Below are 26,275 nucleotides of genomic sequence, written 5' to 3' on the forward strand. Positions count from 1 at the left end.
GTATGTTTGTCCTTTTAAAAAAATACGAATGTTTCGTTTTTTATTCGTGCATTAAAAAAATGTCTTAATGTTTGTTGTAAGTTTGCAATTTATAATAACATCTCTAGAAAATCAACATCTTAATAATTTTGCACCGAGAGTAACAATATATAAACTATTTGTAACGTCAACGAGTCATTGAATTTACAAAAGGTCACGTAAATCGTGTGTTAAATTAGTATTGTCGTATTAATTGAACGTGTTCATATTTTGCTTCGATTGTTTCGCACTAAAGCGTGGAAGCAAAACCAATGATTATGATTATTTCCAAAAACATTTTTTTTATGATTACTATTACTGTTAATGTCTGCCTAAGAAAAACGCTCTTGGTAGCATAAAAATAATAGCGCATGAAATATAATAGCGCTATTATAGTAAATTTTCTTCTTTTGTATACATTTGTTAAACATATTTATTCATGTTTCGATAATGGTTTTTCTACATTATAAATTCTAAGTTTTTTCATGAGGATGATGATGATGATGATGATGATGATGATGATGATGATGATGATTACTATTACTGTTAAGTGCTGACGTAAGAAAACGCTTATGGGTGATCATGCGTATGAAGAAGAAGATGATGGTGGTGGTGGGGAATACAATAATGCTGATGCCGCTGCTGCTGATGATGATGAGAAAGAAGAGGAGGAGGTTACTGCGGCTGTTGCCAAAAGCGATAATGATGTTGCTGCTGATGCGGATGAAAATAAAGATGATGACGATGATAATGATGATTTTGATCATAATGATGATAGTGTTATGATGCTGTTGCTGCTTCTAATGCTGATACTGATGTTAATGATCAGAATGATGATCAGGAGTACGTTTACAATATTTTTTTTCTGCTATCCGGATTATGATAATTATGATGTCGCAGTGAATCATTATCAGCTAACTTAACATGATAATTATCATCACCGTAATCCTCGACATCATAATTATATGTGTGAGAGGAGAGTTATTTATCAAAAACATTCATCAAGTAATATTACAAGATTGTGTTTAAATAAAACAACGTGTTAAACTCTTTATTCCCGACCGTCACGATCAAATGAGTGTCTCGGCACGTGCCTAAAGAATAACGACTACTATTATTACAAGTATTTGCTCTACAGGTTTATTCGATAAATGAGACATTTTATTGTCTGTCAATCGTTGTTTTTACATTATTTAAATGTTTAGATTACAACAACAATAACAAAAATAACAACATGTATTAGATTGAAGTCAGAATGTATTAGAAGACAAGTAGCACTTTTATGAAGAGACACTATGAAGAGATATTGATTTTGATCATGATGATGGTTTTGTTGATGCTGTTGTTGCTGATGCTTCTGCTCATAATGATCATAAAGCTAAGAATAATGATCAGAAGTTAATAATAATAATTGTGTTTTTATAATGATAATTATGATGTTGCAAGAAATCATTATCAGCTTAATTAACATCATAAACGCCATCATCATTTTCCTCGCCATCATTATTATCTGTGTAAGAGGAGAGTTATTGATCAAAAACATTCATCAAGTAGCATTACACGATTGTGTTCACATTGAAAACAAAACAACGTGTTAAACTCTTTATTTAAGACCGGCACAATCAAATAAATTTCTAGAAAATTTAGTTTAAATAATATTAACATCCGCAAATTAAACACTATTGCTTATATTTATTTTAACCGGAAATTTATACTTTAACAACTCCTCGACGCGTGCCAAAAGAGAAACGACTTTTGCTCTACAGATTAATGGGCGATTCGATTAATGAGACATGTTATTGTCTGTAATCAATCGTTGTGTTTACATTACATAAATGTTTAGATTAAAACAACAATAACAACAACAACAACACTAACAATATGTATTTGATTAAAGTAAGAATGTAATAGGAGACAAGTAACATTTAAATGAAGAGACACTAATTAAGAAAGACCAAGATAAAATAAAATGAGTAGCTTTCATATCTTTTTATTATACCAAATGGATTAATTAATGTTTAACTTATTACTGTCAAGATATCTTTTTACGAAAACCTAAGAACACGAAATATAAGGAACAAATTAAAAATATACATGTGTATAGGATGCAATTCCAAAAATGTTTAAGGCTACCACTTCTAGGCCCTTTTACATAACAAAGAATAACAAAAATAATACAAACGGGGGTGACACGGCTGAAACTATCAAACATTCCATTCAAACAGGTCGTTTATGCAATCGTATCGTTTATCTATACGGCTTGAATACAATCATGAGTATATATTTGTGAGTATTAACAATACGTTTAATGGTCATTCTACAGAACGCTCTGAAAACAAGTATTCCATAACAAATCAAAATGAACCCGCAAAATTACAGGGTTCGAACCAGCGACATAAAGATCACTACACTTGACACAGAGAATACAGAATTATAACAAGTTATTTTTTTAATAAAAATATTTGTTTTTACTTAATTCAAATACTGTTTTAATACACATATTAATTATACTCGTTTTAAATATAAAAGCAGTTTCAGCTTTGCAAAGATGAAACATTGGTTATTGTATACTTCATGTAAACGTTTAAACATAACCTTTTGAGTGTCACCGTGTCAACTAATAAACACTTCTCAAAATTAATAAAAACAAGAAAGTTGAGTACATTTTTACAAAATGCAATTGTGTTTAGAAATATTACTTAATGAACAAGGTACTCATCATTATTTGTATTCTGCTAATATTTGTAAACATAAACAGTTCTTAAATAATGCATTTTACGTCCAAACGTATAAAAGTAATTAAGGCCGAAATCGACATTCTAAAATTATACCAATATTAAGACAACAACAACTTATTCATTTAATTCGCAGGAACTTGATGGATATTAGTTCCTATGTCATGTGCTAATTAACTTAAATATTTTTTTTTATAATGCTGCTATATGAAATACATAGCCGGATTCATTTGCATTTATTGAATTCGAACATAATATAGAAATTTTTACACTGTTGATCAGCGATATTTGCATTAATAAAGGATCTCACAAAATTGTATGCGACGTAAAAAGTCATACACAGGCATATACACAAAACAAGTGTGTCTAAAACAAATGCACATTTTAAACTGTAAAAAGAGGTAAAATAAAGTAGTTTGTCTTTTTTTGAAGACGGGTTAAAAAATAAATGCTTTTATGTACAACATATGGTATAGAAAATACATGAATAAGTCACAAACTTAAAGTTGTGTGTACACTGTGGTACCTGCACCGTAGATTGTAAGGCATTCGATAAAGTTTTATTTTTTTGTATTGATGAAATGAATTATGTATTTTATCTATTGTTACACAATGACATTGACCCCTTTATAATATTCTGGAATGTTTTACTCTGATATTGTATTTTAATGATATACAATAAATGCTCAAAATTAAACTATGAAGTATAATTTTTTTGTTAAGAATATATCATTCGTAACTATTGCCAAATACTATTGTGTAAGCTTTATTTATTAAAGTCTACCATACAGTACCCTCAAGGCACTTTTCAAACATCAATTTTGAAGATGTAGTCGTTTTCAATTCTTTTAGGCTCATTTACCAATGTTTTCGGTCCACAGTCATCATTCATTTCATTGTTAATCTCATTACGCGTTTGTTCGTCAGTTACATGTTTAACGTCAAGATCTATTGCCCCTTCGTTAATAATGCTGTAAATTTCTTCAGGACCCAACATCTCATTTTCATTAATATGGTTATACACTTCTGAACTTTCTGAAACACTTCTTTCAAACCTTGGTTTCATTGAGTCAAGTTCAAATGACTTGTTCAAAGAGTCTGAATTCTGATTGGTCGAATTGGCAGGCTGACTGAGTCCACCATTTTGAAAAGAACTGCTCATGTGCTGAGTTTGCTTTTTCTTTTTTGGCATTGACAGACTTATTCGTTGCCAAAACTTATCGACCTTCTTGGACTGATCTCCCGGCCACTCGATGTAGGTGACTGCAACAAGACCCACATAGAATACACTGTTTGCGATAGGTATAACTGTATTATGTAACAAAGGAAGTGTATGAAGCGTGCACAGTCACGCTTTTTATAAACATGTCTTTACTTACACACCGTTGTTGAATAAGTTCATACATATGCAAATAGATTTTCTGTAACGCAATGTTTTAATACAAATAATTGTAGTAAAATATATAAAAAACATAAAAGTCGCACACAGTTAAAGCCATACCTTGCCGGTGGATTTTTTTTTCATCAAATCAAGAAAAAAGAAACTTAAATATATGATATCGCTTGCGTCATTTGACGTAATTGCCACTTTATTTAGAAAATATTCTTAAAAGAAGTAATATATCCAAAACATTGATCAATAAGTTAGTACACTAAATGCATGATGTCATATTGAACTATGTCTTTTAACCACTGCAATATAAAACACGCACGTAAACATCGACCAGTAATAACGCAACTTACCAGAGTCTAGAATACTTTTTAGGTTGGGATCCATGGTGTCCTTTTGGGACGATATTTCTTCCAGAAGAATGGGGATTATCTTGTTCTTGCGCTCGAGCATCTTCTGCTGTGCCAACTGCCACTCCATCTTGGTGAAGTTACTCGTGAGGTAGTGAGGGGAGACGACCAGGATTGTGCGACGACTGTTCTCCACAGCGTAGATGATGTTGTTGGTGATCTCTGGTATAAACAAACAAAATAATTTAGCTGTGTTTTTAGAAAAGAACAATACAAATGATAAGAACTGTAAATATCTGCATTAACCAGCAAGGTTATGAATGAATTGCACATTTTGAGTTTGTTGTGCTAAACTACGGGATATTAAGTATGACCTTTTTTATTCCGTTGTGCATCCCGTGCCAAATTACAAAATAACATAATTTCTATGACGACCAAGTGCTATCATTCTTTCACATTAAACGAGGCTTCAAATGTGAACAATACATTAAACAACCAGTAGTGTTAATGCATATATATTAATAGAAAATGTTAACTAATCGGCAATAACGCTTTATTGCATTTATAAGTTGAATCTTAAAGTTAAAATATGATGGTTCATCTTCTTTATTACATCTGTATGGGCCTTCAAGCTTGTCAAATATAGATCTAAGCATGTGTGATTCTGCATTCATCAAAGATCATCGCATATTTCATTAACTCTTTGGATAACATTTTATATTTGAACTGCATGTACTTCTATGAAAACGCAAATACATAATGGGCCGTGCTATCTGAAAAGGGGGTTTAACGCATGCGCGAAAAGTGACGTACCAGATTAGCCTGTGCAGTCCGCACATACATGTGGTCCATATATTCAACATAAGAGTTTCGCTAGCTAATCATTTAAACGGTTTGGCAATATAAAATATATCAAACACATTTATTAAAATGGCGTTAAGATTCATGTCGTAAGCCCGAGTGCTCAATAAGTTGAACTGACTTAACAAAATGTAATCTTATATAAAAGATAAATTAATAACAGTATACTACTAAAAAGACAAAATCCTTGAAATTAAAGACGTATTTGCTTAAAATATTTTAAACTTGTAGGCTTTAATTGAGCGCCCTGTGGCGGTCTATTTGGAATAAGATTTCAAATTCGTCTCTAGTTTGAATATTTATTAACTTTTTTACAATTTAGGAAGAAATAATGATGGTTTAACGTATATACAAAATAACAGGCAAGCCTCGCCATTAATTTTATTTAAAGCCTTGCTTGATATATTACAAAACTATCAGGCATTAATCTGTTGTTTTTTTCTGTTTATCATACTTCTACGTCCCCCATTTTATAAGAAATAGTGAAAAATAATCGCTACGACGCTGCAATTTTTTCGGGAATGAATACGGTTTAGGACGTTTGGTTTGTTAATTATGAAGTATCTGCAAACATTGACTGATTAAACAACTTCCCGTTGACTTGATACAATAACATATATCAGGCAGCGTTATATCAGGCAGATATCAATGCAGCGGTATGATAAATAAAAATACTACTTTCTGTTGTGATTTTCATTCCGTTATATGTGTTTGTTTTTAAATATTTTTTTAGCTTTAACACACCTTAATAAAACTTTTTTCCCAATCGGGTTGGTTTCAGTCGCATCAGTATGAAAGCTATGTTAACTATAACAAGTTTAACTTGCCTAAAAAAGTGAAACCGGTAACAAAAAAGATCTCAATAAACATTAAATCGTCTGAATGAGTTGTTGTTATTCACGGGACATCACCTTACGGACAATGACGCGTGAAAGAATCTTTCGTCGCTAGTTATGCTCTTTCAGCACTCAAGAATGTTTTGCTAAATGTTATATACAACGTCTCTCTACGTACAGTGTTTTATTAAGCTTTTCAAAACGTTTTCAATACATGGATTTGATCGAAATATATTTTGTGTAAGTTGTACGTCATTGTTTTTAGGTCAGATGGTCAAAATCGATGTTTGTGCGTGCATTTCCAAGACTCTTCAGCCGCGTTAAGATTTCTTTTAATTACTCTGTTTATATATATTGAATTTCTAGCGCTGAATGTAATTGGAGCGCTAGTATTTAAATAATTGCAGAACATTATTCGTATGAAATCCTGGATGTTGAGTGCAATTGGCTGCGTTTTGTTGATTTCCCCCCTTCAGAAGAATGTAGCGCTTTGATGTTAACAACATATCCTTAATATAGAAAACAATAACAACTATGCAGCATGTCAGTAGTCGTTGTTCCTGTATACATCTTACTGTATTTGCTCTTAGCATCTGGCGATAAGGCCATCGCTTACGTCAAAATGCGCGCATAACTGTTTTCTTTCTTGTTATCGTTTATCACTACAATACGCATATTTTCACAATATGACTACCTAGTAATTTTTACAAATTCAGTTATGTTTTGAAACCAATGTAAATGAGAAACGTAAAACAAATTATGTCAAGGGACGATGATGATGCCCAGCTCATTTTGGTTTACTTACGTAGCAATATAAACTGTTAGACGGGCCATTTCACGTGTTGGTAAATTTAGAAAATATTTTTTTTTTTCAGATTCGCATAATTTGCATTGAAGTCATGACATTTGTGAGTAAACAGTAATATTGAACATTTTTCATGCTCTAAAATATCTATTATTATTATTGACGATTTAAAAATATGAAAACTATCAAGCATTGCAACGCGAAACGATGTAATAATTTGATGAGTTTTGCTGTTGTTGTTATATTTTGTTATACTACAAGGATTGCTTATATGAAGTATCAATTACATCATTTATTGTATGAACACGGATGGCCGAGTGGTCGAAGCGTTATACTTTTACCCCAAGGGTCAGTGGTACGAGTTGAGGGTTACTTTTTTTCTTCCTTTAATTGTATTTTTTTTTACTGGAGCTTTTTAGATCCAATGTTAACCTTTATCAATATAAAGCATTTAATGACAAACTTCAATACATTCACAATCTGTGAAAAGACCCCTTTAAATGGCGCCCTTATGATATTTGCATCAATTGTGTTTGTTTGTAAACGGACAGCCATATGTATAACCTAGACCAAATGACTCACTTAAAATAAATCAGCGAAATATCTTTTGCATACTGTGAATGAGAAACGTTGTAACCTCATTAATAACATAAAATGCAGTGACATCAGAATTTATCATACCGCCGCATTGATATCTGCCTGATATAACGGTGCCTGATATTTTTTTATATCATGGTCAACAGGAAGTTCTTATATCAGTCATGTGTGGAGGACGGTCATATTACTCAGAATCAACTATAAAAATCATTAAGTTTGTAGTAAAATCGATTCAGATTCTACAAAACAAACAATTTGACACCAAGATGGAATATATTTTAAACACCAAATGCACCTCAAACAACAAATGTTTTTTACAAATATTAAGCGCGCGTGCTCATAACTTCATTATTAAGACGTCAAACGACAAAAGTCATATTCTTTCCCGCTAAAACTTAAGCTTTTTAGCGAGTTTTTCATTATTTCTTTAAAATCGGGGACTAAGAGGTATGATAAACAGTAAAACATGTTACTGCCTGATCTGTTTGTAATATATCAGGCTCGGCACGCCTCGCCGTTATATTATTCTAAGCCTTGTCTGATATATTACAAAAATATCAGGCAGTAACCCGCTTTTATCTATATTTAGTCCCAATCAGGTATATTACTTTGACAGTTTGACATTAATATTTGTATTTGGGACACAACTGATTATAAAAAGTAAGCATTTATAGAAACTTGACATTTTAAAATCATAAATAGATCTAGAGTTTATATGTCAAAGGTGGTAGTATATGCGTTTAACGTTTTACTCAGAGGAACGGTAGTAAACCTGTACACTGATTTAAGGACGAAATAATTCGTTGCAATGTAGAAGCTGTTAAAAATAATAAACTGTAATTAAACCGTCATTGGGGTAGTTTTATAGCAATGATGGTTGTATTACAGTTTTATAATTGTTAACAGCTTCTTAAATTAAAATCATATTTATGTTAAACTGAGAACCGCATGAGACTTTGCTTGCACAGATTTCGATGAAATTATTTTGAGTTATACAAAATCTGGATACAAGTAGCTGCCGGGAATTTTAGTGTACAAATATATTTAATCGTTCAATTTCTTAATATGTCATCTCAGGTCGAAATGATCCGGTGTAATTCGGATAAACAATAAAAGGAATCTGAAAGGCAATCAATCATTTATTTAGGAAACAAGTAACTTAAAAATAAAAAAAATCGCTCGTTTCATATGGCTAGTTCCATTCTTAGACTTGTGTCTTTGACATGTCAGATTTAAGAAGTCTAAGTGGAATAATTAGAAACAACGATCTTTCGACCCGGTTATTGACAAAACATGGCACAATGCTGTTTGAACCATTAGTTTTACTGTCAGAAAGAATGTCTTACCATTTCCAGGAATAAAATCTTTATAATGGACGTTCACGTTGAAACCCATTTCTTGCGTGAGTTTCGGGAATAACGTATGAATGACGTAATCTTCATCCGGGGTATTGGAACGGTACGAGATGAAAGCGTCCCATTGACGTTCGTCTGTCAGAGAAATATATAAAATAAGCTGTAAAAGACAATAATTGAAGGCCAAATAAGGAGATTGATATTCTCAAATCGTAACAGCGTTTTTTTTTAAATATTAATTTACGGTGTAGATATTTGATACAAGATAAGTTTAATTTAATGTATCTGTTAAATTTTTAAATTAGTTTCAGAGTTTGATTTTAGTCATTTTAAGCCTATCGTTCATTTCAAGTTTCATTTATTACCGTCATCTTCATACGCTTGAAACAACCTGACAGCTTTCAGAACAACGATGACGCGTCGTTTCCAAAGATACACGAGAAACAGTGACGTCAGCAGCGTCATCACGAGGATTGGAATCAGTACGACAATCAGATAGAACCACCAATGAACCTTTTCAACTTCTGTGTTCTTCACTGAAAACAAACACACCAGCAATGTTTTGGTATTAATTGAATACAAGACCCCATTTTCTCACAAAGTCTTAGGCAAGGTTATAGAATGACTGTCTGAAGTAACATAATTTAAATACATATTCCCATTGTTAAGCGAAATGTGTTTACAAAATAATAATATGTATAATAATAATATGAATATTGGTGAGTTCACATACACTTATCAATTTAAGCTTCTATTTTTTTCAATGAAATGTTGGAATACTATTGAAAAACGTACATAGTAATTAATGGCTTATTCTTTTCAAAAGACTTTTAAATTTGCAAGAATGCGATGCCATAACGAAACATACATGCATAAGACTAATTCGAGACTTTACAGGTTTGCACGAGATCTTGCTTAGTCTTAGATATTAACCCATTTATGCTTAGTGGACTCTCCCATCCTTCTAAATTGGATCAATTTATTTAAAAAATTAGGGGTGTCAAGTATATTTATTTCTATATTTAGAATATTACTTACTGAAATTCCTTTAAGCAAACAGCGCAGACCCAGATGAGACGCCGCATCATGCGGCGTCTCATCTGGGTCTACGCTGTTTGCAATGTCCTTTTTTCAGGACGCTAGGCATGAATGGGTTAACAATTCGTTGTAAGTGTGCCCCGTTAGATCAATTACACTGTCAAAAACATTATGATACCATCACCGAAAAAATACAAAACTAAACAATGCAGAGTTCTCAAACTAACAATGGGTTATTCAGGTATATATTTTATTTTCATATGTCAATGTTAAGGACCTACAACGATTATTATTGTATTAACTCTTTACCACTTAGATACGTATTTTAACGCATTTGTAGTCCATTAAACAGTGAAATTAAATTAAAGACCTTTCTAAATAGATTCGATTTTTAAAGTCTTCATTTCCAACCCTTAGATACTGATGAGCAACAAACAGCATATAACCTGAACAGCCTGCGAGTTGGTTTTATGCTGGTTGCAAAAGCCATTTTCACGTTGCTTCTTATGACGGAAAGGGTTAATTAAACATGCGTATCAAATAGTCAACGGATAAAATTGCAATTTGCGGTTGTTGGTTTGTGGGTAATGTTGATAAATATTATCACGAGCAAGTATCTGTTAATAGATCTATAAATATGAAACACAGACGATCAAATAAACCTTTCACGGCATGTTTAACAAACAGTAATGTGAACACATAGACATGGAATATAAGGAATAATTTAAGGTATACGCGTCATTTGTAATGTAATATTTTTCATTACTATTAAAATTATGATATGTTTATTATTACATTGTTTAGACTGATGATGTACTATGTACAAGTCGTAATAAAATTTCTGTTCTGTTCTTACAATTATGATCAGACATTGAGCTACATTTATATTACCACGATCAAGCAAATAATTAAATAGCCTACTTTTAATATGTCTCTGAAGCCTTTTTGCTTAGGCAAACATATAAAAGTATCACAAATAACACAATATTTGTGACGGCCCGATGAGAGGGAATCCGTGCACCCATAACGTTAAGTAAAAAACGCACACTTCCTGAATACAATAAGGCGGCTATTTACAAAAATGTCGGTGTCTTCGTACGATCATCAAATAATCACAAAACTGTAAAACCCAATTATCATACAAAATGCCGATTGTTACATTTTTAATGACATGGACTTCAAGAGAGTTTCGTGCACACATGAACGTTTTGACACTCATAAGTTGAAACTAGAACAAAATATACAGCAATTGTAACGCGAAACGACGGACTAATTTGAAATCTGTTTTCGTGTTAAATTGAGGTTTATACGTTGTTAGCTAACATGAAAGAAAGACATATATTAAACTGTCCACGCAAGTAAAAGCATATTAAATATTTAATAAGTAAGTGTTTGCATTTTGCAGTTCAGTGTACTAAATGTAAACTCGAATGTTTAACAAGCCCATTTATTAGCATTTAAATATTGATGTATGTGAGGTTATTAACAAACAACGCACATTTGCAAATAAATATGTGGGGTATTATTCTTAAGATGCAGAACGGCTTAACATGACGGTTATAACAATACCCTCCCCTTACCCCCCCCCCCCCCCCCCAAACAAATTTTATGAATCGCTATGATTATGATAACATCTGTACGGTTTACTCCGGATTGTCCCACATTTTGAATTTTAAGATGAAACATCGATATCGGAAAATCCATAAGTCGCATGCCTGGGGCTAAAATCCAACTACAGTTAGGTTCAATTGTTGTCCATGATCTACACTTCATTATACAGTAGGTCTCGATCGAAAAGGGGTTTGTTGTCGAGTTTTTCTCTCGTTGTTTCGTGTATTAATTACGTGCATTTGTGCAATTAAATGAATATATCATAAACAAAAACGTGCTACCCGATTAATATTTTATTTTTATTCTCTCCCATTAACGGAAATATGCAAGCACTTTATTAACATATTATATTTTTAACAACCAATAGATTAAATACCCATAGAAAGATAATAAAAATGTGTTAAAAACTCAGAAAGGATTGGTTTTAATTTACAACATTTGAAATATATGCGACAAAATGACACCAGCCAATGGAGGAAAACATTCAAATGTTCTATCGCAACCACGGACTCTAGATGAGTCAATATACGCTCCGTGATCGCAACACAGCTTATTGAAATGAAATATTAAAAAAAAATATTGTTCAAACATAAAATTATGAATTAATTCTTTCTAACACGTTAATATATAGTGTTTACGAACAGGTTTTGCAGTATTGTATGCAACACTTAACAGCAACAGTTTAGCAAAATGTTCAAATAAACCGTACAAACAAAATATCGTAGTAGTCACGATAATGGGCGAGCCACCGTCCCAAGACACGGACGGGACCAATTTAATGTGGGTTGAGCGGTAACATGTTATATCCCATGCAAATAGATATATTAGGTAGATTATGATACAGGGGAACATTGTAAATTGCCTACAAGTCATGCGTTACCAAATCAACAATAAATTTAAATAGCCTTTGGCAACAGCGAAAATGAAGTAAACAGGACCATTATGTTAAACACAATCAATGTTCAAAACGGTATTTTATGTTTTTCGACAGTATTACCAGAGCGATTTTATTTAATTTGTTTTAATAGTTTATGCTACATATGTAAGATATTATACCAATAGGTAAATATTGATATACACATAAACAATTACAATACAAAAGCCAATATAGTAGAAGTGCACATTATTTCGAATTAAAATTGGTACATACGTAAACAGGGTGTATTTACAGTGTTACCCAAATATAACAATGATTTCTATTCAGTGACATCAATTTACAATGACTAAGCGTACCTTATTTAACAATCTAAAATGTCTAATGTATTATTATATGTCAAAGATAAATGCACACAGTATTATTCAGACGTAACCATGAATACAAGTTCATGTATAAAAATGTATGTGCTTACTTAGAGAGAAATTTAATCGTGACATAACTGGATTTTCAATATGAAGGCCGTAAAATTATATATTTTTCGAAACGTCTTTCTTTTTTTCATTTATCAATTTAATTCAGTCGAAATATTCATGTTTTTACTATAGCATTCACCAATATCATGTTTACGTAAATTTATAAATATCGGGCATTCTGATAAAAATGGAATTCGTCCTAAAGTTCATAACAGTGTGCACATTTTCTTTCGTTGTAGCATATTTCATTCGCCTAATGCCATCGACCTTACTTATTTTGGATGAGCTAAAACTCTGACACGTGTAACGGCCATTCTGAACTAAGTAATGGCTAGAACATGTTTTAAAATATATACACTACAATTCGAATTTCCGACCAAACTTTAATGTGTACATCTAATTGTATCAGTTCTTTCGGAGTTAAGTTAAGTCTTTTCTTAACATGTGACATGACAACACCAGTATTATCTACACACTGTAATGCATTTGTCAAGTTTTAAGTTTTGGTATTATTTGTCTACAGATCAATAGACTATATTAAAGTGTTTTTATTCAACGGTTGTAACAGTTTCATATTAAGTGAAAGCGTCAATGAAAACTGGCTTAACATCTAAAATGTACAATAAAATATTTGCAAAGCATGTAACCACTCGGTAAACATCGTTCATTCTTTTTCTTACAAATGTTGTAATTCATTCATGCAATGGACGATGTGTTATTAGGAAGCTCACTTTTATTTAAACGATCGATTGTATGTGAACTCGATGAAACTCTATTTTCAGGTCATAAAACTAAAAGAAGGACCGCAATTTTGAAGAGCAAAACTAAACAGCCACGCCAATTTGTACGAAATTGATAAGTTGGCTTAAGTTTCTTTTCAAGTCTGTTGTAGTAACTGTTCCGGTAATAGTAATTTGCTAAACATGTGTATGCATGTATTTGAGTATAAAACTGTTAATATTTTATACACTTTGTCGTTAAAATATATAAATAAAAGTCTGACGCGACCCTATAATACGTATGCACCTGCGATATTTTTGCACTGGGACATTTCATAATATTTTACAGCGGAGACATTTAAATCAATGTTAAGATGGGCGATTTTATGGCATGTAACCGCATGGAGCTGTTATACTATTAACATTTAGGATATTCTATACAATTTTACGGCTGTGACAATTCATGCTGTTGGGCTGATATAATATAATTTAATATTTTTTGTAACCTTGTTACCTTGGACATGTAAGACTATTTTGCCGTTGGTACATTTTATTATATGCTACAGCTGAGACGGTTTTTACCCAATTTGAGAAATTATATTTTATTATTTTTACAAATATGATATTTTATCACAAATAAAGCTGGACTTTTTATGGCATTTACAGCTACAAATATCTTTTATAATTTGAAGTTGGAAAAGTTTTCAATAATCTGCAAATGGGTCATCAGTTTTGCATTTTTGAGATTCGACATTGGAATGTATTTTTCAGCAGGTGTAGTTTCTAATATATTTGAGTCGGAGCATTTAAAAATTTGCAAATTAAGCATTATTAATGCCTTTTGATTTTGTTGCACAATAAAGACCGCATCATACCTGGCGGTATGTATATCTCACACAGTGAACCTGTATAGTTCGCGTCACAGTTGCACCGCTCTTCTTTTTGCGCCACGTTATAATAGCACTTCCCGTGAGCGCCACAGTCCTTGCAACATTTGTGCTCACACAGCTGACCGGGCGATACACCGATATCGCACTGACAAACTACCATGTTTTCCTGGGTGAAGCACGTCCCATATATACAGTTAAACATGCCCAAGCATGACCGTTCTTTTACAGGTCGAAGGACGTAGCTTGAGTTGCAGGCGTCAAGGCGCGGGATAATCGCGGTCGACCTTTGACTCGTGGTCTCTAAGAAGGTTGAAGGTTGTGCTGACGTCATTGTATTTGATGACGTAACATTACCACACTTTCCTGATGGACACGCACAAATCATTAAACAAGTCTCCGTTGTGACACACTCAGAGTTAGCGCTACAAACATTTGGTATCATAGAGCACAGGTCAAATTGACATTTAGCAAAAGCCCGATGCGAAAAGAATACGCACGCTGAAAGATGCAAAACCATGCATTTCATCAACATCGCCATTGTTATCCCCATTTTCAAACACTATGCTTTATCTAAATGAACATGAACAAAACTTTAAAATCAGTATCGATGTGCACCAATTGTTTTAGGCTTATTACGTAAAGTTTTCCACAATTCTGTTCTGCATGAAACACACAACTGTGCGGTGCGTAGCGTCTTTTATTATCTGCTCAGGTGTTTTTATATTTAATAACTGGACATCCAATTACTTATTAATTCAAAGGCATGGGTGTAATTACTTCAATCACGATTTCTCGCTGTAAATAATATTCCGTCACTTTCTCATGATTAGTCCACCAGTTCTAACACCACGGAAAACGCCTTACTCAAGTATCACCATCCTCATATTTGTAACTCGATCTCTGTGTCCACTAATTATACTGCTGTAACACCGAACTCAATTTTAATGCCGAAGCGTGTATTTATCCAGTATAAAATACAAACTAAACACGAGCTTAATTTACAGACGGGCTGCCATTATTATTTATTTCAAAGAAAACAACAAAACTGCTTCACGTCTAAGAAAGTACTAAATTCTGAAGATGTCCGCGCAATTAACCGACGAGCGCTTCATAAAAAAACATTTTCAAGAAATTTCTCTTAGTCAGTAAACAACAGCATGTGTGTTAACCTTGATGACATGCAGGTATTCCGTATTCGTCAAAGACATGAACTTTCACAGGCAATGTTTTCGTGACTTTGAATTAAATCCCTTTTTGAAACCATTATCAAATGGTTCGAAAGTTGTTATTTTACGAGAATCCAAATAGTGTAATGAGAAGTCAGTATTTGATGTTCATTTATCCGACAACTTGGCAGTAGTTCATGCGACTGAAATCAGCATTAACATTGTAATTGAAACAATCATAACACAAACGAAATCAAGATTCGGCACATGCCACGGATAGGACTTTGCTAATGTATATTGGTTGATAATAAATCTAAAGGAAAAAAGTGATCTTTGGTTGATATTATAACAGAATTTATATTGAATTGCGAGTAAGTCATTCGTGATTTTGTAACAAATTTATCAAAATAGCCCCTAGCAACTGATAACCTGAACGTTAGTATCCAATCCAAATATTGGGTAGACAATTTTGAAATACATAGAGAAACAAAACATCGTATGTAGGAAAGTGCTTCGTTTACTATTAAGCTAAATTCAACATACTCGAGTTAAGTGTGATTTTAAAAGGCAATGCAATAAAATGTTATCGCCTTACTTCGCGATGTTAGGTTACATGAGTTGAAACAACCAATGCAGCCAGTCAAACTATTCGATTACCGCGATATTTTTAAAATTCAACTTGACGCATGTAACATACAATAATAGTTAATATCTTACGGATACCAACGACCCCAGAAAGAACTACTTTTAATGGAACACTTTCCCTTTCATTAAACTATGGACAAAAATATAAGAAAATCACGTGAGTGAACTGCATTGTGGTTGATTTTTTAGGGGAGTGTTTCAGATTTATGCCGTTTTAACTTGTATCCGCTTAAACGTGTCACCGATTTAAATTGTGACCGGGTATTAACGTGCTTGCCATTAATATGTATCCCGATCTTACTTATGTTATTGGAGACAAACCAATCGAGAAACTATAGTTTTCGGACGTTTTGGTTAAGCAAACGGAATTATGAAAAAGAAAACACAACGACTTTCAACACACATACAAAATGTAGTATTTCAATGTATTGGTAGTCAAACACAATGGTAAATATTAATAAATAAAATAATAAATACTCCTTCTAGGGACACAGTAAGCAATCTAATTCCGTATAGAACAAAAGAGTAATTGACTCGAAAAACTTTTTATAGATAGTCAACATGGAGCACGTGATAAAAAAGAACTGCCAATATATACGCATGCATTTATTTATGTGGATTAAAATGTTAAGTCCAACAAAATGCTCAAGAACAACGAATCAATGACATGTGTCAAAATTTAGTGCAGCATACATGTTAAATAATTCGTGAGCACCAGATGCAGGTCTGAACGTCCCTTCGATGAGATGATAACGATGTGCGACATATAACTTACGTGTTCTGTTAAGAAATATGGAAAATAGGTTCGAATTTAGAATTACAAATCTGCATATCATATGATACATTTGTCCTCCACAGTCACACGGTAAAAACTGACAGAAAAACATAAATGCCAAATAAAGCTTATTGGTTACATTATCTCACTTAAATATCTATACAAATATCGATGCAGAACAATTTTATCTTAGTTATATTTAGGTGATGGTAATGATGTGTTTCAAGAGTTAGACCAGCCAATTAGTGTTGAAAAGTTATATATGCTACTGCAATCAAATAACTTAGGATAAATAAGTCAGCTGGCGTTGATTTTATATTAAATGAATATTTAACAGAATGTAGCGATATATTGTTTATGTGCATTTTTTAATTGGATACTACAATATGTTTTTCAACTCAACAATGGACACAGGGAATTATAATCCCATTACACAAAAAGGTCTCTGTAAACAATTTAATACTTACTAAGGAACAACACGTGTGGATTGTTCGTTAAACCCTTTACTACAATAGTGAATAAGTGCATTAAATGTTTTGTGAAAATAATTATATTATTGTGCACGCACAATTCGGAGTTCTTAAGGGTTTTTTAACAATCGATGCTATCTACATATTAATGTCTATTGTGAAAAGATTTATTAATATAATAAATGTTTTGACAGTTTTAATAAAAATAAGTTGTGGTTTAAACTTTAAAACTGGCTTTAGAGTAACAATTTTGCAAATGGTTATAAATATGTATTGAAATGTTGATTCTCTTTTTGTAAAGGGCTTTTAGATGTTTTAAAACATACTTTAGAGTCTGGTTAACTATTGACGATAGACGACTAATATAACTCATTTTCGCTGATGATTTTGTCATATTGGATAACAATCCTCAAAAATTCCATTTTGATAATCTTCTTTTGCATTGCGATACGTGGGGTCTTTTAGTAATCTTTAAAAACTAAAAAAATAGTTTTCCGTAAGAGGGACCGTTGGCGCCAAAACACGAAAGGTAGTATTTTTTAATAGCGCAAACGATGGAATAATCTGTGTCAGTAGTGCAAAGACGAACCATATAATAAAAATTCCTCATTGAACAGCCATATAATATACTTAACGAAATTTTGAAATTATAGTTTTTGCTTGATATGTTGTATGTATTATATTTGATCTAAACGTATGCATTAGGGTATTTAACCGTAAATATTGTTTACAGCGTTTGTGGATTCAATAATCTAAACACGATTGACGCGAGACTGTTTTATACTTTTGCAGCCCTGATATTTTATAGTTTGTTATGAAATTATATACCTATGTGCATGCATTGTGAAATCATCTGGTTAATTGAGGCCTATTCATACCTGGCGGATCGTATATCTCACACAGTGGCCCTGAATAGTTCGTTTCACAGTTACACATCTCATTTAGCTCCGGGTGGTAGTAGCACTGCCCGTTGTTTCCACAGTCCTTGCAACATTTGTGCTCACATAGCTGATATCCGGGCGATACACCAATATCGCATTGACACAACCTAAAGTCTCCTTGGATAACACAGGTCCCGTATGTACAATTAAATATGCCCATGCATTCCCGTTCTTGTACTGGTCGAAGGACGTAGTCGGAGCTGCAAGCGTCCTGGCGCGGGATTATCGTGGTCTGACTCTGGCTCGTGGTCTCTATTCCGGTTGGGATGCAGGTTACTTTGCTAAAGACTTCTGCACAAGTGCTACCCTGACCGCAATGATCCGAACAGGATATGTTGCACGTGGCTCCCGTCCACCCTTTGTTACAAATGCACGTTCTCGCATCATTACATGACCCTTGAATGCAGTTGCAAGAATTGTTAGCTTCGTGGATTGGTATTTCACAAAATGCACCCGTATAGTTCTGCTCACAGTTACACATTTCTATTCCAGATCCAGGCACGACACGACATGAGCCATGCGCACCACAGTTCCGACAGCATCTCTGTTCGCACAACTGACCGGTAGCCCGCAGATCGCATTTGCAGTGTATAGTATCTATACTTTCAATGCATACTCCAAATTCACAACTCAATGGAATCAAACTGCAACTTCTTTCCGAATCTGGCCGTTTGACGTAGGTCGGACTACATACGTCGGCATTTGAAAGGTTCGTTGGTACATGATTATCATTAATACCATCTGGTATGCATTGCATGTTTTCATTCAGACCAATACATAACATACGTTCGCCACACAGTTGCTCGCACGATACATTGCACGTGTTACCGAACCAACTTTCGTTACAGACACATGGAGAAGTGGCGTTATTCACACACGTACCGTGTACGCATGAACAGTTCCTCCCGTATAATGCCGTTGACGTTTCGTTTGTCGCTGTAGGTTGTTTTGACGTCATAATGTTTGATGACGTCACATTATCGCATAAAAATGAACAGTCATCCATAGTTACGCACTCTTGGTCAGCTTTACAGGAGTGGAGTATAATAGAGCACGCATCAAAAGCACATTTGGAATAAGCCCGGTTAGGAAAGAAGGCGAAGGCTAAAGTATAAAAAACCATAATTCTTAACAGCGACGCCATGGTTAAAGACACGTTTAGTTGTTTGTCATTTGTCGATTATTGTTATTAAGAATATCAACAGCAATTATTTGGATTTTGTCGATTATTGTTATTTAGAATATCAACGACATTTATTTGGATTTTGTGTTTTTAGCATGGTTCTGATGCACACAAGTATAAATTGTCAGTTTTTCTTTTTGTTGTTTTAAAGATTCTTAGATTCGTCTAATCTTCTTTTGCTTTATACTTAATAAAAAGTGAAGTCTTGACTCCAAAACCCAACGCAGACCCTTGATGAATGCTTTTATAAATTGTTTTATTTACTGATTAACATCATAACTGTTATCCGTGCTAAAATATCTTCGATCTAAATGTTTTTAATCAGTCAAACAAGAATGACTTTAATATATTTTCCTATTTCAACACCACAAAGGCTCAGGCGCTATATACGTATCGCCATCATTTTGTTGTGGCCCTATATGTCTTATAATTAAACTGTCATTCTAACGAACTAAATAGTTATTCCAATAGAACATTATGAGAGGCTTTATTCCAAAATGAAAAAAACACACAACGTAATCGACTAATTGTATCATCAAACTCGAGCTTAATTTAAAATGTTCTAAATTGTTTGTTTTTCTTATAAAAACACCACATAGTTTTACTTAAATCCCAAGAGATCTGACTAAGCTTCGTACACAATATAGAAAATCGCTATCCGAACAACGTATGTGCTTTTCATATCCGTATATTTCACATCCAATAAATGCATGATTTAACACATTCAAAATCCACATCCAGAACTAGGTATTATCAACATGCAACACGCCAAAGCCACGCGCAATCTTTACACTCGATGCTGCACCGTCTGGGAGAAAATAAGATAATGCAGTTATCCATTAAACATTCATCAAGGATTTCGCACAAAGTGTTAGCTCATATTGAAATCAATGAGATCTCAAAAGGTGTAATAATAACCCAATTATTTATTCATCCGCACAAAGCAGTTAGTTTTTTGTGTGTTTATTTAGTGAATATATTTACTGTGCTACAATAGCTTTTGAATAGATACTTTTTCTAAGCTATTACACAACTAATTTATCCGGTTTAAGATACAGGTTAATATTGGTTAATTCAATTGAATGTATATACATTCCGCCCTATTCGTTTCAGGATGTGTCACCGATATGTATTTGGGTATGAAACGCTTCGTTAGGTACGACGTATGGTGTGTCAATAAAGCCATAATTAATCATTACAGTCAAGCTGCAATGTAAATGTCAGTAATATATTTCTTTTGTCGCAATCTATTTAGGAGCTTTGATGACAGCGCATTCATATTTTAAACATTTTAAAAAAGAGTTGATTAATATCAAATGCTATACGATTAGATTACTACGAGCAATAAATTTAAAACTGATATTGTAAAAACTATATACAATGTTTGAAAATTAACTATTGAAGGTTTTGTTCTAAATAACAACATATTAAGACATCCCGAATTTCGATGAAACACAAAAAAAGGAATATAAACACAACTTGCATATAATCATTTACTTCAATTTAAGCTCGAAAAAAACTCTTAATTGATAATTGAAAAAAAAAACAACAACAAGCAACTGGCAATAACTTTTGTAAGAAAGGGGTTTCTTTAGTTACATTATTTAAAACTATTTCTTTTTATAGTTTTGAAATCTTAAACTGTGTGCCTCAAAAGATAATATATTGTGATTTAATACTACACATTCTTACAGTTGTACGGTTCACTATCGTATGCTTGTATACGCATACCATTGTAATACAGCATACAGATACAGATTCTCTATTTTGTTTATGCATTTTTATATGAGCCGCCTTCTGGGAAAACACATGTAAGGCATGTGCGAAAAGTGTCTATCCCGCATAGAATACTCAGGAACGAGACGTGTCGTTGTTTTGGTATTTTTCGCTCTAAGGAAGACTCTGCTAAGCAAAAATCAAACCTAGGCGGAAAATGTCGCTCGTGATGAAACTGTTCCGACTACACAGCTTTTGGTTGGTCTTAACTGTACGCATATGCTTTAAGCCCGGTTTTCTCAGAGCGCGGTTAATATACTGGGATCAATGTCACCCTCACGCTTTTCCGTACTTGCCCACGAAAACACACTGCGTTATTTGGTATGATATATCAATCTCTTGCACGACGGTTACATTACATTCACCTCTGTGTTGGGCTCAGAACGGACTATGGTTATGAAAGCGTCTCATTCATGTCATGATCATTCCAAACGTTCATCATTGAGGTTACAGTATACTAAACAATCTCTTGCACGACGGTTACATTGCATTCACTGCATTAAAGAAAACCATCTCTTGTCATGATATCTTATATCAGTCTCAATTCATTATTATAAAATTGATATGTTTTTTTGATGTTAAGAAACCAGCATACATACTTCGTCGAAGCAATTCCTTACGTCACTCAATACAAATTATGTTCAATTGTTTACATTTGTGAAGTGCGCGGAATGATTCCATCTGCGTAAATGGGCAATAAAATAGTTCCAAAGAGTTGCATTAAAACTCGCAAGTTTTTGCACGATTTATCGTACATTTAAAAGTCATATTTCTTAATTTAATGCATGCGATCTTAAATATCCAATCAAATATACATTGGATGTGTTTGTTCGGTTTTACCTATTTTATAGGCAAAATGGCAAGCTGAGCATTTCGCAGAGTTGTATGTGAGAGCAAGGAACGACAACTCTGCGTGGAGATTGATGATACATTAATGGAAGGAGTGCCGTGTCCTACGTAGTTTATTTGACTTATTTATTTCTAGTTCGGTGAGATTTAACTCTTTACATGCACGAAGTGAATGATACGCATTTGAACTCGCTTACCTTAAACGAATTATCTTTCACAGATGAAATAAATGAGTGTTTTGTGGTTTCCAACTATTGTATAGATCTATTTTTGTTTAAATAAGCACATTAATTATACAATTGACGTTAGAAACCTATTCGGTAGAAATGCTATTGGGTCGTGTAATTTTAAGTTACTGCTTTTTAATATGCACCGTTTATAATACTTTCTTTGGAGCTTACGAGAGATCTATAACGATGTAGTATAAAAGAAATATGAATATTAACGTGTTAATTATGTATAATTTGGTGAATAATACAGCTTCTTCTTGTTGTTTAAATAATGATTAGGGTTCATTAGAGATGATCATTTTCAAAGATCATCATCATAATTCATAATACTCATCATTGCTTATATCATTATCAGCATCATAAGCATCATCATCATCAGTATAATCATTATCTTCTTCCTTTTACCATCATCATAATTTATCATTATCATAATCGTCATCATCATCTCCACCATGCATATTTATATGTGTACTATAGAGTAGTAGAAAGATATATCAAAGAAAGTAATAAAATACATCCTAACGATTGTTTACGTGTTTACTATTACTGTTTAATCACGATTGAGCATCAGTTTCTTGGCAATCTAGGTGCACAGATTTCCATTAATAAAATCCAACAATAAAACAATATTTCTACTGTTTAATTTACCATAAATTGATACTTAAGCAATTATTCAAAGGTTGATTCACTTTATTGCGCAGCGCAATTTGTAGACGAATCGACCGATTTAGTGCTGTTGTTGTTGTTTTGTCGGTGACACTACGTCACAAAACTGACATGGTTTTCTGTCAGATGAATCTAATATTATCAGCATCGATTTTACAACAAGCGAACTATCGTCATAAATAAATTGCCATGGTATGCTGCGTGTTTGTCATGGAATACTGTGTTTTATCACGGTATGCTTTGTGTTTGTTGTACTACCCTGTGGGTTTATCTAACAGCCAGCCGCAAGGACGGACGGAAATACGGACATACGGACTGACCGACATACGTATAAGGTAACCATTATATCTTTGATAAGAACCGAGTGTTCCGAATGAAAATAACGCTAACTTACACCATAGCGAATGAAAAGGACAGCATGTTAGATAAACCCTCAGGATAGTACAATAAACATATAGCATACCACGACAAACACACAGCATACCAGCACATACACACACCATACTATGGCAAGCACACATAATACTACTAAAGGCACATGTCATTTGATTTAAACCAACATCATTTCAATGAAAAAAACAACAGCATATCATCCCAAACACAAAGCGTATAACACATAGCATGCCTTGACAAACACACAACATACCATGACAGACGCACAGCATACCATAGCAAGCACACATCATACATTATAAACGCATATTATATGATTTAACCCCATATCATTTCAATGAATCCTCCGATATATCAATAATCAACAGGAGACAGACGAGGCGCTCCATACATATCGAGTGTACGTAAACTTTGTTAAAATTCTTCAATATTGGTTTAAAACTCTAAAGATTGAAAAAAAACAGTATGAAAATTGTTGACAAACAATCCTTAAACGATTTTTATACTAGTTATACAAATTGTGTTTTGAAGTGTGTTTTTTTCAAATAAATTTGGAATTATTTTTGTGAAAATTGAAGCATTAAACGTTGAGGAATATCACACGAAAAATGCTTGATAACACAGTACAAGATTAATACACGTAAACAAATTGGTTACAATTCAACAAATAATGATACAGTGTTGACCAGTAAACTCTGAAAAGACTGATTGTGTATCGTGACTTAAATAAACATGTACATTACACATGCCCAAATAGCTCATCATACCTATAGATCCCATGCTGGTAAGTCACAAGTAATCAAAACGAAGTGCACATTATCCAAAGTCAATCACCGTTTGAAACAGGAACTGTTCTATTGCATTTTTATTTCTTTGTTATTGACACTTATCCAGAAGGGGTAATCAGATGACAAACAAGATGTCGGCATCCATGACGAGGCAGGTATTTTTGCAGTTGTATACTCTTTATAACTTGTATTAATTGTTCAAATGCGGTTAAGTTTCCAGCCATTTCAGCAAGAAAGTGATAAGCGTGTATTTGGTATTAAAATGGTGTTATCTCGACTTTACTCGCTGCGAATTTTCGTAGTGGAGCTGTAATTAGGTCATCCCGCTAGGAAATTTCACATGATTACCCCCACAGGTAGTTAGCGTGTGGCTATGATATTAATTAGTGAAAACATCGTTTTGAATGATACATAATCATATTATAAAGAAAAATCAACTTTTCTGAAAATAAAATTCACTATCAAATATATATATAACAAGGTATCACACTCGAAATCACCCGAAAACGGGATGCATCGCTTTGAACAGCCATTACTTCATCAATTTTTCAGCAATTTTCACGATCTCGGTCTTATTCAGAAATAAATTTCCATTCTGGAAATGTATATGTCTTGCAATATGTTTACAAATACTGGGTCAACTTTTAAGAAATAACACGATACACAACTCGCATGACCCACTTAACATCGATCAGACAGTATTCATGACTGAAATCTTCACGGAGTAAAGGGCATTTTACCTGCAAAGTTCACGGACCTCGATACCATAATTCAATAAAACGTATTAAAACATTCTTACCGTGCTTTCCGTTGCATTATGCATCAAAACTAACTGACCAGCGCCGCTTGAAACCTTTGTTTACATACATTTCAACTAACTGACATTTTAAACACACGAGTGATTTCATTGGCCCAATGCGAAGTAGTGTCTTTACTGTTATGTATTTATCATGAGTCTGATAGGTTAATGTTCAATCATGTGTATCATGGCAACGCCCTCTATGTACTTCCGCATGCTCACCACTGGTCATACGATGTAGTATTAAAATAGCCACCAAACGTACTGCGTTGTTCTCTGTTTATGTTAACCCACATACACAACAAATTGGCGACGATGATTATTGATTGAAAACCAGCGTGATAAAATTTTCAGGATTTTATCCATTTCTTAGTAACTGTGCGTAAAAGACTAGTATTATCATAGAATGGCTGGACTCACCGGGAACGTTAACGCATACGATAGTAATGTTGAGTCATGGCAGAGTTATGAAGAAAGACTCGAACAATATTTCTTAGTAAATGACATTGCTGATTAAAGGAAGGTGGCAGCATTGTTGACGCTAGCTGGAGAAAAAACATACGGATTACTTCGTAACATTACCGCTCCGAAGAAGCCATCTGAAAAAACCTATAAAACACTGTGTGAATTATGAAGGAAACACTTATATCTGAAGCCACTGCTTATAGCAGAACGGTTTCGCTTTCATAGACGGAACCAAGCTATTGGCGAGAGTGTAACAGAATATGTCGCCGAACTTCGGAAGCTGTCCGAATATTGTGACTTAGGTCCGACATTGAATGATGCTCTTAGGGACAGGTTCGTGTGCGGTATCAAAGACGAAGCAACCCAAAGAAAGCTGTTGTCAATAGAAGAATTGACACTCAACAGGGCAATTGACATCTCCATAGCGATGGAAACCGCAACAAGGGACGCCGCTGAGTTGCAAACATCAAACGCCGGAAGCAACGTCAACCGCGTTAAGAAGACAGCAACCAGACCGCCGAAGAACAAGAAATACACACACAAATCACGTTCCAGGTCGACGTGTGTACACTGT

The 26,275-nt window shown here is 33.6% G+C and overlaps 1 protein-coding gene across 2 annotated transcripts in view; it reads right to left on the reverse strand.

The window, feature by feature from the left end:
* Nucleotides 1–1,241: 1,241 nt before the first annotated feature.
* Nucleotides 1,242–26,275, reverse strand: part of LOC127862665 (multiple epidermal growth factor-like domains protein 10) — a 31,291-nt gene continuing 6,257 nt past the window's right edge. Inside the window, exons 1-5 of one of the 2 annotated variants that reach the window (XM_052401876.1) lie at nucleotides 18,490–20,752; nucleotides 9,313–9,483; nucleotides 8,939–9,082; nucleotides 4,497–4,715; nucleotides 1,242–4,016 (exon numbers count right to left, since the gene is read on the reverse strand). In XM_052401876.1, the coding sequence (XP_052257836.1) occupies nucleotides 3,562–4,016; nucleotides 4,497–4,715; nucleotides 8,939–9,082; nucleotides 9,313–9,483; nucleotides 18,490–19,696 (2,196 nt within the window). In that variant the 5' untranslated portion in view covers nucleotides 19,697–20,752 and the 3' untranslated portion in view covers nucleotides 1,242–3,561. Of the gene's footprint in view, nucleotides 4,017–4,496; nucleotides 4,716–8,938; nucleotides 9,083–9,312; nucleotides 9,484–18,489; nucleotides 20,753–26,275 lie in introns of those variants that run through there. The other variant, XM_052401875.1, reaches the window with a different exon arrangement.

This window comes from Dreissena polymorpha, chromosome 16, assembly GCF_020536995.1.
Source record: "Dreissena polymorpha isolate Duluth1 chromosome 16, UMN_Dpol_1.0, whole genome shotgun sequence".
Taxonomy (NCBI): domain Eukaryota; kingdom Metazoa; phylum Mollusca; class Bivalvia; order Myida; family Dreissenidae; genus Dreissena; species Dreissena polymorpha.